This window comes from Eupeodes corollae, chromosome 2 (assembly GCF_945859685.1).
Source record: "Eupeodes corollae chromosome 2, idEupCoro1.1, whole genome shotgun sequence".
In the NCBI taxonomy this organism is placed as follows: domain Eukaryota; kingdom Metazoa; phylum Arthropoda; class Insecta; order Diptera; family Syrphidae; genus Eupeodes; species Eupeodes corollae.
This window is the reverse complement of record NC_079148.1, coordinates 109,992,636-110,005,263: the sequence shown is the minus strand read 5'-3', so window position 1 is coordinate 110,005,263 and position 12,628 is coordinate 109,992,636. Positions and strand designations below refer to the sequence as shown.

The 12,628-nt window shown below is 34.7% G+C and overlaps 1 protein-coding gene across 1 annotated transcript; it reads right to left on the bottom strand.

The window, feature by feature from the left end:
• Positions 1–1,904: 1,904 nt before the first annotated feature.
• On the bottom strand, positions 1,905–12,438 carry LOC129944245 (intraflagellar transport protein 122 homolog). The gene is made up of 15 exons (XM_056053562.1): positions 12,187–12,438; positions 11,874–12,104; positions 5,768–5,978; positions 4,872–5,705; positions 4,644–4,808; positions 4,326–4,570; positions 3,784–4,266; positions 3,448–3,722; positions 3,238–3,385; positions 2,971–3,171; positions 2,780–2,900; positions 2,561–2,717; positions 2,384–2,496; positions 2,160–2,324; positions 1,905–2,094 (listed from the first exon to the last, which is right to left on the bottom strand). Exons 1-15 carry the CDS (start codon positions 12,249–12,251, stop codon positions 1,999–2,001), a joined length of 3,510 nt encoding a protein of 1,169 aa, XP_055909537.1. The 5' UTR covers positions 12,252–12,438; the 3' UTR covers positions 1,905–1,998.
• Between the last annotated feature and the right edge of the window lie 190 nt (positions 12,439–12,628).

Here is a 12,628-nt window from a genome sequence, read left to right as displayed (position 1 = left end):
CTCGGGCCACTACCTCGTTGTAGCCAAGGTACGGCTATGGATATCACGATCCAAACTAAACAAGGAAGTACCTTGAGAAGATTCGACGTTAGACGACTACAATCGCAAGAGACTGCCATGTCCTTTTCCGATCGAGTCTCGAATAACCTCTTTAGGAGTCCTATGCTGCTGCATTAAGCATTGAAAACCAGTGGCAACATTTACTTACAGCCATCAGAGATGCCGCCTCTGAAGTACTAGGTTTCACACGGCCACCACAGCGAAACCCCTGGTTTGACGACAAATGCCGGCACGCAACGAAACAGCAGGCATACAAGCTGCACAAAAGGACCAGAGCTGCTCACGAGCTTTACGAGCAGAAGAGGAGAGGGGAACACCGGCTTTTTAGATGGAAAAAAAGAGAGCATGAGAAGCGCGCTATCGAGGAGATAGAGAGATGTCACAACAGGAATGAGGTTCGTAAATGTTACCGAAAGGTAAAAAAAAACCTCCCAAGGGTACCAGCCACCAGCCGAAGCCTGTAAAGACGATCAGGGGAACAACGTAGTAGAACCGCAGTCGATGTTGAGAATATGGAAAAACCACTTCTATAAATTATATAACGGCGATTACGAACCGAATTCCGCTGTAAGGGAGATGTGAAGTGTGACCAGGCAAGTCCACTATCGAACAAATATTGAGACTACAGTAGATCTTGGAAAAAACTCAGGAACTTCAAATCGATACTCACCATCTCTTTATCGATTTTAAAGCCGCGTATTACAGCATCTATAGGGAAGAGCTCTACAGAGTAATGTCTAGTTTTGGTATCCCTGTCAAACTTATCCGTTTGTGCAGAATGACGATGAAGAATGCACGCTGCTCTATCAAGGTCCGAAAATATCTAACAGATGCATTTGATGTCAAAAAAGGTTTTAGACAAGGCGATGCACTGTCATGCGACTTCTTCAATATCATTCTGGAAAAAATTGTGCAAAACTTAACCGTCAACACTAGAGGCACATTTTTCTAAAGGTCCATCCAATTACTCGGATACACTGATGATTTTGACATAATCGGAAGATCAAAGCGTGATGTAAGTGGAGCGCTTTTGAGCATTGCGACTGAAGCGAAAGAGATGGGTTTAGTGGTCAATGAGGGCAGTATGTGATGTTCGGTTCTCATTTATGGCGTTCTCATAAGATAAGAGCGTCTTAGGATGCTTCGAGAGAAAAATTCTTCGGGTGATTTTTGGACCCGTAGGCATAGATGAATTGGGGAGAAGATTAACAACGAACTGTACGGGTTGTACAGCGACACTGTCCTATTTAACAGAATTCAAGTCCAACGGCTTAGATGGCTAGGTCATGTAGAGCGAATGGACATCAACACTTCAGCCCGGAAGGTCTTCAACTCCAATCCCGAGGGACGGCTCAGTAGAGGGAGACCACTGTTTCTGTTAAAACATACTTCGAGGCAGATTTCTTCATTGGAGAATCTCGTTGAGACGTTTAGCTCGAATTAAGTCAGAGTGCCTTTTACCAATCATCTACATAAGTCTCGGATCCATATGTGAGTATTGGTCGGCGCGGCGGTTTTAAACAGCAATAGCTGTTGTATAACTTTGAAATGCTCTAGTAAATTCGAGACTTCAAATGCAATGAAGGTATACAATTGAAAATATCGTCTATGATTTTTAACGTTTTTTGTATTCTTTTGATTAATGTTGATTCAAGTAAAAAAAAAATCATAACCGAAAATTGAAAACAAATATAAAAATATGGAATTGCATACTTTCAGGAATTGATGAAGGGGATAACTGATATGGATTATTATTATGAGCTTATTTTCTCCCAAACAAAAAAGGAAACTACTTGGGACCTGTTTTTTCTAGTTATTTGAATTAAAAGAGCATATTTCTTCACTTCAGTTGTGCACACATGTTTCATTTTTGTTTATTACCAAATTTTTAAATAGAAAAATATACATAAACTTTACCTAACAAACAAAAAACAAAATCTAATAACTTTCAAAAAGCTTCTCGGATGGTGTGCGGCAAAATGGACAATGACCCTTTTGTAGAACTTGCAATTCAAAATCCTCAGCATAAAATAGCTTCAAATTTAAAATAAATAATTTTTTATTTGTTTTAAAATAATGTAATATTCTCCTCAACTTACCAATAAACATTCTGGACAAAATGTTACTTGTAAATCCGGTAAAATATTTCTATAATAAATATTCTTCATTTGTTTTTCTCGTCGTTTAACAATTAGAATATGATTTGGATCCATTGCTCTAAGAGCATTTCGATCAAGGCTTAAAGGTAAGGCACCAGCAACATCCTTGAAATGTAATTTAATATAATTAAGCAATAAATGTAACCACTCTCACTTGCACTTACTTCAGAAAAAGGATCAATATCATCGGGTGATTTTGGTGGAGCTATAAGAAGCCTTTCAGCTTCGATGTCCATTATATCTATCTCCGGATTAAATTGAACTAATGGTAGTATTTCTAAATAAACAAAAAAAAAAAACAAATAGATTGACATTTTTTAAAAGGTAACATGTTAACAAACCAAAAGACACAAAGGAAAATATGTAATCTTGTTTGCAAGATGCACAACTGTTGCCATTTAAATGAGCACTATAATTGGAACACTTGTAGCAAAGTGGCAGCAGTTCCTCAGGATCGTTGAATCCTCCTTTGCAAGCTTTACTACTTAAATAGTTGATCTAAAATATAACACAAAACTTAATAAATAAAACTTGGTTATAAAAATAATTCATGTTCCCACATCAATCTGCTCCTGAATTCCTGCAGGAGGTTTAAGGGTTTGAAGCTTTTTGTTAACCTGTAGACATAGTTTGTTGGCATCCAAAAGTTTTGCTTGCTTCGAGAGTGTATAATAGAGTGCACTAATGGAAAAGAGAAATATCAATTAAATCTTTTATATGAACTATAATTACTCTTCAAATTCAAACTTACAACATACTTATGCCCTTTGGAGCCCCCTTGTGTTCTATTTCATTGACAATGTATCGACTGACATTAAATAAGCTAACCGGCGAATAACTTGTAAATGGTTCTTTAAGGTAACTGTGTATAATGCTGTAGGCAAAGTAAATTTTTGCAATACGCAAATTATTTTTGTACTCTTTATAATCATGATCCATTGGAGATTGTTCCCTAAAACAAAACAAAAATATTAAATACGCTTATGAATATTTTTATCAAGAACAGAAAAATGTTTACGCTTTTGAAATGTATGTATCTAAAAGCTGCTTTGCCATTAGCCAATTGAAATAGCTAGCATCCAAAAAACGCTCTTCTGCAATAGCCGAAGAACTCAGACTTTTCAGAAGTCGATTTGCATCCTTACTTCTACCAGCTTTGAGGTAGGCTAAAAATGCAAATACAAAATAAGACCACTCAAATATGTACATACATTGCTATACAACCAACCCTCATGAGCTTCTATAAATTGATCGGACTCAGCTAGCCATTGTGCATGTTGAAAATGCACAGATGGTAAAATTTCAGGTACGTTTTCAGCCAATCGAAATGCTTCATACCAATCTCTGGCTTCGACATGCAATTGAATGACTTGTGATTCATCGCCTAATTTCTTGTAAACTTCAGCGGCTAAAGGTAGAGCTTTCAGACGTTTTAAATGTGATGCCACTAGCTCTAAGGAGCTCCTTTCATTCAAACTCAATCGCCGTCCAATATCGTAAAGCCTAAAATTAAACCCTATTAATATTGAAACCCATTTTAGAAAAGTCAAAGTGTCTAAATTACACATCTGCCCATCCCTGTTGTGATACAATCTCAATGGCTCTATCATTTTCTCCAGCCGATAAAAGTAACTCTGCTGCAGCCCTTGGTTCGTGTACTGAACAAGCCCATTCAGCGCGTTTACGTATTAATTCTCGTTTCGCTTCTTCGTCCCCGTCTTTGAGATACTCTTGCGCTAAGTCGAACATTCTCAGGTCACTGTACATAATTAAAGCACGATCATTTTGCCCACACTTCTGATAAAGTCGAGCAGCTTCTCGGAATTTTCCGGCAAAAGCAAAATTCTCCGCCTGTAAGACTTCTTTGGGAACCTCAGAACGCTTTTGTTTCTCCATTAAACTATGAATCAATTGCAACCAGGGAAGATTTCGCACTTTAACATAAGCATCTTTTGCAATGTTGAGGTGAAGAGATTCTAGAGCTGCCTGAGCCAAACTCTCCCAATCGGCTGTAGTTACCCCCAGGCATGCAACTTGATACGCCTCACTTAAAATGTACAATATTCGAGTATTCAATTCAAAATCACACACATTTTTTTAACTTACTCGAAAAATCCAGCCTCAATAAACTGCCACATGGTTGCGCCTAAAGCCAATGGAATGTTGTGCATTAAATTACCACGCAAACAAAATGCTGTTGCTCCACACAATCCAACAACAACACCGATCATATTCTGTGGACTACGAGGTGGTAAATTTCCGACTCGAACACTTAAGCCTCCTGTGGTATGAGTGTAACAGAGCATTGTATCTAAGTGGGTATTCCATGCAACAGAATTGACGCCAGAATCCTGTTAACGAAGCACAGAATCACACATTTCAATAAAGGAAACAGAACTGAAAGTTGTGAAGGAAAAAACCTACCTGGTAAAGCATTGTGTCATTGACCACATCTCGCACAACCAATCTCCCAGCATCGTCCACAACGGCAATGCGACTACGTGCAGCATTCAAATCTAAGCATCGCACTGCTGACATAACAGTTGTTATCAAGATTGGCAGAGCATTGTCAAGGAATATTCTAAACACCTAGAAAAGTTATAATAATATTAACAACCAATCGAAAACTAAAACTGTATCATTTTTGAATACCTGTCCACTTTTTAGACCAATAACAAGACCCTCTCTTCCAACAGGACCACCAGTTACTTTGATATACCTAATAAAACTGTCCATAAGCCACTCTCGCTGGAGAACCCCTTCAAAATCAAGACTTTGCAATCGTTTTTCCTGGCACAAAACTATATGACGAGCACAAACCACCAAAAGACTACACTCAAATCGTTTTTGGATCTTTTCTTTAACCTTATAGTGCATCGGTTGATCCTCTGCCGAACTCAATTCGTAAAGAACAATTCGTTCCGGTAATTGCACAGCCAAGCGATTTCTATAGATGGCTATTTTCTGCACCAGGTCTCGGCATTTGATGCGAACTTTTGAATTTGATATCAAATGTTGTATTATCACGTCGCACATATTTTCACGGAATGCATATCGATCACGATACAAAGCATGAACTGTACTCGATGCTATGCTATAGCATGCCAAAGTTCCATCTTGACATCCAACTGCATAAGCGAATCCACTAGGATGCAGGGCCACCGACCAGATCCACGAATCAAATGCATCTCCTAGAGTTCCCAATCGAATGCCTTCTTTTGTAAATATCTGCAACGAGCGACAACACCCACTCACAATGAGATTTTCTCCATTTGGGAAATATGTCAGACAGAGCGGATCAAATCCCAGGGCACGTTCTTTGCCAATCATCTGACCCCCAAGAGTGTGAAACGACAGAGTTTGATTCCAATCTGCAACAGCAATTGTGTCTATGCTGCTCGAATTCGCTGCTGGACTACATTGAACACCAAATATGGCACTGCTTGAGCCTCCAGGACGTTCAATACGAGATTTTTCTTCTCCAGACTATCAATTAAAATGCAATTGTATCTGTCAATACTTACTTGTATGAAGCTATTAAAGATTACCTTATTCCGAATTGATATGGTTCCATTGCTTAGACCGAGAACTAAATATTGTCCATCGTTTGTCCACGCGCAGGAATTTATTCGATAAGAAACTTTATTTTTCTGAACCGCCTTTTGTTCTGATGACCAATAAGCGAAGTCGGAAGTGGAACATGAAGCCAAATGATGAGACACAGGGTTAAATGAAAGGCATTGAATGGCGTCACCATGTCTATTCATAAAATTAAGGAAAATACATAAATAAATACACTATTTTCTGAATTTATAACAGGAAAATAAGACAATATTAACTAATCCGTTAAGTATGCCAATGAACTGCTTGAAATCTATAATTTATAGCAAGTTTTTAGGCGTTCGCATTTTGAAGTTACACTTCTTAATATCCACAATTATTATGAGAAAGAAAAAACTCTCTTGTTGACGTCGTAGAAGATTAAAGCCACAAAGTAGATCTTTCATAGATTTTTAACAATTAAACCTTAACAATAGTTTAAGAAATATTGGAGACTATAGCCTCGGGAAAATCAAACCTGTCATTATTTTGTTCCTAATTCTTCATGGCACACAAATGAACTTCTTAACTTAAATTGGCGTGCATTCTTATTGTTTCTTAAAATCTTTGTTTTGTGATACTTAAAGTCTTTATTTTCATAAGCACAAGATTTGTACCTACTATATCAGACATGCTGTGCTTTTCAAGCGTGTCCAGAGGAAGTCCAAAGTACACTCGTTGTACCCAAACACTAGTTTTACAATTTTGTAATTAATGTTTTCCACAAATGGTACAGAAATAATTTGCATCACTTTTACATATTATTCTCGACGCAGAAAATATCAGAACTTTTAAATACATAGTGAGCGTGATTGAAAGGAGCACCTTAAAATTAATAAAATAAAGTCCTACTTTGCTTTAATTTGTTATCAATAATTTATTGTCAGACTTAGAAGAACGATTTTTCGATACTTTGGTTGCTCTATGGCTTTGCTACTGAAATGTCTTCTAGGCACGTAGAAACATTATATGATTTCAATAGTAATATCATCTTTGTAGTTCAAACAGTCTTGGTGTAAAACTAGGTGATTAATTTTACATTTTAGAACATTTTAGAACATGTTAGAAACATCAGAATCCGTACATAATAAGACCAGAAGTCTAATGCTAATTTTTTGTTTGGTTATGCGTATACTCATAATACCAAATTATTAATTACAGTTGAAACTCGATTATCTGGGATTCGATTAAGCGGGATGCTTTATTTACCGTGATGAAAATATTTAGCATAAAAAACTATCATCCGTAAAAGAAACAAAAACAATTTCTTTATTAACAATAAGACAATTTTGTAATTAAACTCTATTATCCGTAAAAAAAAACTCTACTATCCGTAACATGAGAACAAGACCGAACAAGTTTTTTCACATCTAAAAATCAACGGAATTTTGTATCTTTTGCATTGCATTTAAAAGAAACGCAAGCAAAGTAGCAGGATAATACATTTTTCGGGTTCCGTTTTGTTTTATTTCTTATGTTTTTTTCAAATTTTTCGCAGACAGCTTCACTATAAAAGAATCGGAGAGGCGCAAAACCCTCAAAAAAGCTGAAAATCCCAAAGTGGATGCAACAACGTGTAAATGGTTTCGATAGGAACGATTTCGAGGAGTTCCAATTTCAGGCCAAATGATATGGAGAAAGCAAAATTTTTCATGAAAATGTAAACATAGCCTTTGACTGTGTATACTCTGAAAGATGGCTCGGAAAATTCAAAAACTGCCATGAAATTCATGGATTGAAAGCGATAGGGCAAAAATAATCTACGGACTAGGTACGAAGCTGCTACGCCTTTTGTAGAGGAATTGTCTGAACTCATTAAAACAGAGAATTTAAGAAAGAGCAAAACCAAAACACTTTGGCATGCAGTGGCGAGCGTTCAGTTGGAGGACATAACGAATCGAAGGAACGACTCACTGTACTGGTTTGTTCTAATGCTTTAAAAACTCATAAATGCAAGTTGATGGTTATTGGCAAAAGCGCTCGTCCAACAGCTTTAAAAAATGGTGGAGTTGGGCTTGGGTAACCCAAAAATGTCTCCTTGAATGGTTCAATAAAAACTTTGTACCAGAAGTTAAAGAGCACCGGAAAAAAACAATCATGACAAGAACTCCAAAGTTGTATTACTCTATAATTACTGTTCAGCTCATCCAGACGTTAATGATTTTAAAGCCGCAAATATGCTAGTGAGGTACTTTCCAGCAAACTGTACTTCTCTGATTCAGCCAATAGACCAACGCGTGATTCGAAGCCTAAACTGCCATTATCGCAAAGAAATTATTCAGAAAACAGGAACAGCTCAGAAAACAGGATGCATTTTTTCAAGTCATTTAACATCAAAATGCCTTATTGGGTTTTTCTAAGTCCGGGAATTCGTTACCACCGATGTTCTGAAAAATGCTTGGTACAATTAACTCTGTCCCGAAAATGAGGAAGAAGGTAAGTTTTATCGAAATCAAAAAGTTTTAGTTTTTACATCATCGACATTTCTAAACTTCCTCAGAACAAGATGCCATTGACGAGATTTCAACAATTATGGAAGTCGCAGACGATTTTGATGTCAATTCAATAAGAAATTGAGAACGAAATTATGATAAATAACCCTCTTAAAAACGAGTCGCAATCATTTCTGATGAATTTGATGATGTAGAAATTTCAAAAATTCCAATCCAAGAATCGATTTATCCTGGAATAACACAACAAGATATATAGTTCACCGCATTAAAGTAATTTACTCAAAGAAAACCAACGAGTAAAATCACAACGACAAACAACAATACAACAATTTGTTTTAACTTTTTTTAAAAAGTTTTTCTTGAAGTTCGTAATAATCAATTTTGTGATTTTGTAATGTATGTACAAACAAAAATATGTACAGAATGAATTGTTAAGTTTTATGAATTAATTTTATGTTTGTAGTCTTTTTTTTAATAAAAATAAAAGATACAAAAATTTAATAAAAATTTCTGTTTTATTTAGTTTGAGATTTGGGATGAGATTTTCGATTATCCGTGATGAGCTCCGTCCCGACCATCCCGGTTAGTCAAGTTTCAACTGTAATTAATTTTTAAACTTATTTTCGATTCTTTTAAATAAAATGGTTATAATCAGGAGATTTTTAGGATTGGATTGTTTTTCTCGCATTTGTCTATTGCCAGCTATGCTTTAAAGATTGAATTTCAAAATTTGAATAAGAAAGTATTCAGATTATAAACGATGTATTTAACAAAGATGATTCATCGTATACAAAAAAAAAAAACACTCATGATTGATTGAATATTAACTATTTGGGATTTCGTCCGCCTCAAAAGCAAACCTAGTCACTCACAAATCGCAAATCTATAAAATACTTTTGTATTGATTTCAAACTCTTGGCAGTTATGTATTACGAGTATGTTTATTGAATGCTAAACTATATAAATAAATATTATAACACTGAAGAAAATGTTCTCAAAATGGATTTAAAATATGATTTTTATTGTGGAGTCACCAGGAACGAGGTCTTCTTATGAGGATTTATCGTATTTCATCATTTAAACTATAATAATTGAAACAATTTTGTAAATGTAGGTAATTTAAGATTATTTAATCCAATCAAACTTTTAATCTATCTACATTGCCTTTTAGAGTTTAAATTATAAACGTTTTTGATAAAAGAAGTTTTATCCTACTCACATTGAAAGAAAACCAAAAAAATACTTTTCTCGTTATGGGGACGTCGCGTTGTCTTTTCGAGATTTTAAAATCCTGAGACCCACTAATTCCTATGAAACGACTTTATGAGAGTTTTATCGTGATTTTTGCACATAAACACAATCCAAAAAGTCTCCGTAAAACAGCTTTCTTTTTTTTGATTCTGAGATATGTAAGTTTTTACAATCAATCCGTTGAGAACTAGGGCCTATTGACTTACAACTCTCAGGGATGGAGGGGACCTACAGTTTTTTAAGCCGAATCCGAACGGCTAATTTGAGAAAGCACTTTTTATGACAAGAATTACTCTTGGAGAATTTGGAAATTCCTCGCAAGAGGCAGTTCCCGTGAAAAAACTTTAAGATGGCATGGGCATAACGATATTTTAAAAACAAGAATTTTGAAAATCGCAATTTTTTTAAATTTGAAGATGCAAACTAATTTTTTTTTAAATGGTACCAGTTTAGTTTTTACATTTATTCCTACTACTTTTTTCAAAAAAAAACACTAAATTTAGGCTGCTGTACGCAGACTTTTTTGGCTTAGCGCATGTACATATGTATTTTTTATCCTTTAAAACCAAAAAACTATATGCGCTACACTTAAAACCTCTGAAAAAATAAAATTACTAAATATTGCGTTATCGGACTCAAATAACAAGTTAAGAGCAATTTAAATCAAGGACATCCCCAATCACGAAAAGATTGGCTAATCCATTTGGATACCATATAAACAAAAACCCTACAGAACGAAAATGGTTCTCTGTGGCCGGCTTTTTTATAAATACATACAGTGTCGGAAAACAAAAAAGAAGCAAGTGCCTTCTACATTTTCGATACACAATATTTTGTTAGCAATTAAGTCTTTTGTTGTTAGTCTTTCTATATTTTAATTGTACTTAATAATGCTCTTAAATGGCAAAACTGTTTTGTGGAAACAACTTTTTGTTTCCACTTAATGGTAAAAAGTTTTGTTTAGGTGTTTTGAGTTTGTTTGTAAGTTTGTCAGATGTTTTATTTTCGATACTAAACAACATTTTTAAAAATCATTACATTATTACATTATGCTGCCTTTGAACGTGAAGTGATAAAGCAACTAAGACAACCTGGAAAAACAATGGTTGAAACTGAAAAAACCTTAAACTTTTCGAAGAAAAAGGTATTTAAAATTTTGCATTCACGCTTAAAGATTAGATTAGATTAGATTTATTGTTTCTTTTCTTGTTTATGTACATAAATAATATTTACAAAAATCGATAAGCATGGATTTGCCGTCTGCCTGTAAAAGAAGAAACAAGATAAACTTCTTAGCGTTTTGATACACTATTGGTAAGAATATGTAGCAGACACCATTTCTTTTTTAAGAGAACTCAAAAACGAATTAAACGGATCATTGACAGCTAGAGCAATAAGAAACCAACTTATAGAAGCAAGTCCACAAAAAGTGGAATTTTTAAACCAAGCAAAACATTATACAAAAGACTACCCTTTGCAAAAAAAACGTACACCGTTCTTATTGGGTTAACGTTTTGTGGCCGGATGAAACGAAGATCAATTTATATACTTCCAATGGAAAATGTAGGAAAATGTATAATAGAAGGGCCACGGTGGTGGGCATAAAAAGATTTGAGGGTACTTTTCAGCATCTGGTGTGGGTCCAATAATTTAGATGAAAGATAATATGTCCGATGTGGATTATGTCCAAATGGAATTCATAATCCACCGGCCTAAGCCCAATTGAACACTTTTGGGGCATCCTAAAGCGAAGGATCGGATATTGTAAAACCAAAAAGAGTTGTGCTCGAAAATTCAAAGGGAATGGTACTCCATACTCGTAGAGACATGTGTCGAATTGGTGAATTCGATGGTGCGAACAGTGAAGGCAGTTATTAATAAAAACTTTTACCGTTAAGCTACTTTCTCGCTACAAAAAGAATCCCATTCTTATGTTGTTTCTATTATTTTTTTCCAGAAGGAAGCAACATATTAATCACAAGTCTACTTTTTATCATTTTTTCCCAATATTATATTAAAAAAATTGTTGCATTTAAGCAATACATTATTAAATATTTATCTGTGTAGTTTTTATTTTCATACTATTCACAAATACTTGTTTGTGTTTTTAAAAGATTGAACACAAAGCTTGTTTCCATTATTTTTTCTAACACTGTAGGTATGTAAAAAAAAGAAATTTAACAGATTTGGTTGAGTGTTATTAAACACTATTATTCTGGCTTTTGCTACAATTTGTCAATTTTTCAAGCTAATCTCTAATGAAGGATATTTGGCATTTCTGTTTGGAAATGTATGTATCTTAGGTCTTTTAATTAAATGGAACTTCAAACGCTCTCCAAAAGATACTTACGAATACTTCAAAAGACCCTCCAGCTTATTAGTCCATATAATAACCGATTTATCTGCACCACCAGTAGCGAATTTCTTCCCATCTTTGGCATAGGCAATACAATGTACAGTGTCCTTGTGAGCTTTAAGTGTATTCAAAACACTTCCATCAATTGGATCGTAAATTAAAACCCGATCCCCAGCTGCCACAACTAAGTGATGACCTTCCGGATGATAACATACTGCATGTACACTAAAAAACCATGAAAACTTAATAAAGATATGAATTTCCTTACAATCAATATATGAACAAAATACCCTCTGATTAAACAAACCTAATATCATCATCTTTAGAATTGGGTAAGTTAATTTTTTCAACCCACTTAAGAACACCCCTCATTTTTTAATAGCACAAATTCAAAAAATGTATTTATTTATTTAATTTAACATTTTCTTTCTGAATTGTGGGTAGGTAGGTTACTTTCTTGTTGGTTTAACTAGTTTTTAGTTTTTTGGTTTCTTGAATCATTTGTTTATAATTTGATGGAGCTGTCATGTTGCTTTGGTAACAAAAACATTTAAAATGAAAAAAAAAAATTAACAAACAAGAAAAACACAACAACAATTCAACCAACACAAGTGCAACATAAAATATATCCCAAAAACTCCATGCAGTTTTTGCAGGGGAAATAATATAAATTACCTTCTTAGGCAGGCTACATACGTCAGAAACCCAAGACAAATTAAGAATATTCAAAATTGTGTGAATTGAAATAA

What these genes read in the sequence shown, in the direction of transcription:
- LOC129944245 (XM_056053562.1), bottom strand. Translation starts at nt 12,251, where the DNA reads ATGAGGGGTGTTCTTAAGTGGGTTGAAAAAATTAACTTACCCAATTCT. An exon ending in TTGGTCTAAAAAGTGGACAG is followed by an intron (nt 4,809 to 4,871) that starts GTATTCAAAAAT and finishes TAACTTTTCTAG; the next exon opens with GTGTTTAGAATATTCCTTGA. An exon ending in TTTGTCCAGAATGTTTATTG is followed by an intron (nt 2,095 to 2,159) that starts GTAAGTTGAGGA and finishes TTAAATTTGAAG; the next exon opens with CTATTTTATGCTGAGGATTT.